The sequence below is a fragment of the Cariama cristata genome, unplaced genomic scaffold (genome assembly GCF_000690535.1).
Source record: "Cariama cristata isolate BGI_N322 unplaced genomic scaffold, ASM69053v1 scaffold27961, whole genome shotgun sequence".
Lineage (NCBI taxonomy): Eukaryota > Metazoa > Chordata > Aves > Cariamiformes > Cariamidae > Cariama > Cariama cristata.
The window spans coordinates 1-4,074 of NW_009597959.1; the positions used below are offsets into that span (position 1 = coordinate 1).

At 47.1% G+C, this 4,074-nt stretch overlaps 1 protein-coding gene across 1 annotated transcript; it reads left to right on the forward strand.

Moving 5' to 3' along the window:
- Positions 1-94: 94 nt before the first annotated feature.
- On the forward strand, positions 95-3,702 carry HSPA5 (heat shock 70kDa protein 5 (glucose-regulated protein, 78kDa); the record flags this gene model as incomplete). Its single annotated transcript, XM_009709110.1, has 7 exons — positions 95-326; positions 612-749; positions 1,030-1,142; positions 1,224-1,614; positions 1,929-2,166; positions 2,377-2,544; positions 2,817-3,702. Coding segments are annotated over 7 exons (1,840 nt in total), but the record flags the coding sequence as incomplete, so codon positions are not given.
- Between the last annotated feature and the right edge of the window lie 372 nt (positions 3,703-4,074).

The window sequence follows — 4,074 nt, forward strand, 5'->3', positions numbered from 1 at the left end:
GCGGCGGGTTGTGAGGCCCGGGGAGGGGGGGAGGGAGGCACGGAAGCGGGGGTGCCGGCCCCGGCGCTGCCTGACGGTTCCGCTACTCCCCCAGCGTGGGCGTCTTCAAGAATGGCCGCGTGGAAATCATCGCCAACGACCAGGGGAACCGCATCACGCCGTCCTACGTGGCGTTCACGCCCGAGGGAGAGCGCTTGATTGGGGATGCCGCCAAAAACCAGCTTACGTCCAACCCTGAGAATACGGTGTTTGATGCCAAGCGGCTCATCGGCCGCACCTGGAACGACCCTTCTGTGCAGCAGGACATCAAGTACCTGCCGTTCAAGGTGGGCCCTGAAGGCGGAGGGGTGGGTGGCCTATATGTCTGGTCAGAAGAGGCTACTGAGTCACGGTGCCCTTTGAGCAACCCTGCAGTTCCCTAGCCCTCCTGAGACGGTTAGGGTGTAGTGATGTGGCTGTGGCCTATAGGCAACAGTTGCTGGTGTTAGGTAGCGTTCAAGTTATGTTTGTTATAGAGGATTTGCTTAGTTTTTAGAGAAAAAGAAACACTCGGTCAAGTGGGGATAATGTTATGAATTTCTGAATAGGAAAGCATACATGGTTCTCTTCAGGTTGTTGAAAAGAAAGCCAAGCCTCATATTCAAGTTGATGTTGGAGGTGGACAGACAAAAACGTTTGCTCCTGAAGAAATTTCTGCTATGGTCCTGACAAAGATGAAGGAAACTGCGGAGGCTTACTTGGGGAAGAAAGTAAGTTCTTATTAGTAGTGCTCATGAACTTAAAGCAGCAGCTTTACAAAACTGAAGATGGGTGGGCTGAATCTGTGGACTAACCTTGCAATTTTAAACTCTGTTCAGTGCTGCTGGCCCTGTAGGCAGCCCAGTTGAATGGGCTTTTAGCTGATGGTGGGTTTTCACCTCTAATTAAAGAACAATGGGCTACTTATCAGCATTGCTAGGGTTATTTACAAGCTGTGTGCTTTTTTGTTTCATTTCTGTAACAACATTGTATCTCTTACTCCTTCTTTAGGTCACCCATGCTGTTGTTACTGTGCCAGCCTACTTCAATGATGCTCAGCGTCAGGCTACAAAAGATGCTGGTACTATTGCTGGGTTGAATGTGATGCGAATCATCAATGAGCCGTAAGTAGCCCAACCTGTCCTGCCTGCTGGGGAGGTGGGGGGTGGTCGTCCCAGTTTCTGAATGTGCTGTTCCCTGTACAGAACAGCTGCTGCCATTGCTTATGGACTGGACAAGAGAGAGGGTGAGAAGAATATCCTTGTGTTCGACTTGGGTGGTGGAACTTTTGATGTCTCCCTCCTCACAATTGACAATGGAGTCTTTGAAGTTGTGGCTACTAATGGTGACACTCACCTGGGTGGAGAAGACTTTGACCAACGTGTTATGGAACACTTTATCAAACTCTACAAGAAGAAAACTGGAAAAGATGTCAGGAAGGATAACAGAGCTGTGCAGAAGTTAAGACGGGAAGTGGAGAAAGCAAAGCGAGCCTTGTCGTCTCAGCACCAGGCTAGAATTGAAATAGAATCTTTCTTTGAAGGAGAGGATTTCTCAGAGACGCTTACTCGAGCCAAGTTTGAGGAGCTGAACATGGTAAGTTTAGAAAGGTAAAGTTACATTGCCTCAACTCTAGATTGGAGACTTGGGCATGTGCAGTATTTCATGCTGTGACATTGCGCTTTGGAGTATAAATAACTTGCTGCCTGTGCTAAAAAGCAGGCAGCTGCTCCTTGCCAGGGTAGCTGGGGCTGTGTGTATGTTACTGGCAGCTGAGGTCTCTTCAAGGCTTGTCATAAGCCAGTTGATGTTCCTCTATAGTGGCTGTCCTTTGTAATCTAAGGCCGTATGACTGGGAGACTAGGCATGTGGGAATAGAGTCTCGCAATCCTGTTGTCTTTGTCTTCTAGGACCTGTTCCGTTCCACTATGAAGCCTGTTCAGAAGGTTCTGGAAGATTCTGACCTAAAGAAGTCTGATATCGATGAGATTGTTCTTGTTGGTGGCTCTACTCGCATCCCCAAAATACAGCAACTAGTTAAAGAATTCTTCAATGGGAAAGAACCTTCTCGTGGCATTAATCCAGATGAGGCTGTAGCCTATGGTGCAGCTGTCCAGGCTGGTGTTCTCTCTGGGGACCAAGATACAGGTAATAACACTTTTACTGTTGCTTCAAGAGAATGCTGACTGAATAGCAGATGTTAGTTATTGACAAACAAATGCAGTAGAACTTGCTGCTTTCCTAGTCCTTAAGAAGTTTTGTGCCCATCAGGCCTCAGGATCTTGCTTGCAGTGGTGGGAATGCTGCTGCTTCTGGTTGAAGTCATGTCATGTCAGTCTTACCCCTGATCTGTTACAGGTGACTTGGTGTTGCTCGATGTCTGTCCTCTGACGCTTGGCATTGAGACTGTTGGAGGTGTAATGACCAAACTGATCCCAAGAAATACTGTTGTTCCCACAAAGAAGTCTCAGATCTTCTCCACAGCTTCTGACAATCAGCCAACTGTGACAATCAAGGTCTATGAAGGTAAGTGTCACCTGTGGTGGCCTGTGTGATGGCTGGAATCTGTAGGACTTTCATACTTGCCACTGTTCTGTCACAAAGGCTGCATAGGTATTTTCTAGATGCTTATGGCTATATCTTTATAGCAAAGAGCCTGGTAACAGTGCTAGCTCTCTGAAGTGGCTCTGATCAGCCTTCTTGACCTGCATCAAAAGCTGTTACTGGAATTTTTTTGAATGTGTAAGTACAAACTACAGCTAGGAAAGGATGAAACCATATCTAATTGTGTCTTCTAGGTGAGCGTCCCCTCACCAAGGATAATCATCTTCTGGGAACTTTTGACCTCACTGGAATCCCTCCTGCCCCTCGTGGTGTCCCCCAGATTGAAGTTACCTTTGAAATAGATGTGAATGGAATCCTCCGTGTCACAGCTGAGGACAAGGGTACTGGGAACAAAAACAAGATCACGATTACAAATGATCAGAATCGGCTGACACCAGAAGAGATTGAGAGGATGGTTAATGATGCTGAGAAGTTTGCTGAGGAAGACAAGAAGCTTAAAGAACGCATTGATGCCCGGAATGAGCTGGAAAGCTATGCCTATTCCCTGAAGAATCAGATTGGGGACAAAGAGAAGCTGGGTGGTAAGCTGTCCTCTGAAGACAAAGAAACAATAGAGAAAGTGGTAGAAGAAAAGATTGAGTGGCTCGAAAGCCATCAAGATGCAGATATTGAAGACTTCAAAGCAAAGAAGAAGGAGCTGGAGGAAGTTGTTCAGCCAATTGTTAGCAAGCTGTATGGAAGTGCAGGCCCTCCCCCTGGTGAAGAGGAAGCAGCAGAGAAGGATGAGTTGTAGATACTGGCATCTCTGAATGTGGTGTGTGTATATATTGGACTCAGGAACACTTGTTTAAAATATTGAACTCTTAATTTGGAATGTAACTTTGAATCTTCACTCTTGAGTGGAGCTGGAAATGCTAGCCCAAAGTGGCTGTATACTGCTTTTCGTTAGCAGTTGCTTGATGTCTGGGGAGGGAAGGGTAGTGGGGGGGGACTGTAAATGCAAAATGGGTTTAGAAGTATTGGCAGTGGAAGCATTCTATTTAACAACTCGGTCATGTGAATTTGGTGTAGAACTTTTCTACCTGAAGTGACCACAATAAATTTGTTATTTACACTGGACTTTGTTCTAGTTTTGTGTTTCCAATTACCTAGTTACAGCAGCTAGTTTTAACCAGGATGTGGATTACACCTAAAGGATAGGATTTGGTAAGCCTTTTGCCCTTGGGTGAGCTTTACACCTCCTGAAGTCTGCCTGCCCTTAGGGCTTCTCTTGTGGAAGAGCACCCCAAGCTTTTACTTCGGAGAAAGCTTGGAAAGGAAAAGTGAGAGGCTGACCATGCTGACACTGGAGTCTGCTGGTGAATTCCTCTCTACCCTGAGTGCCAGGAGCTGTGCTGAGCATGGGGAGGCCTCCGAAGGGAACTTGACCTCAGCCTGTGCATCTGTTCTGTGCTGTCCCCACAGCCCCTGAGGGCTGGCAGCTCTTGCCCT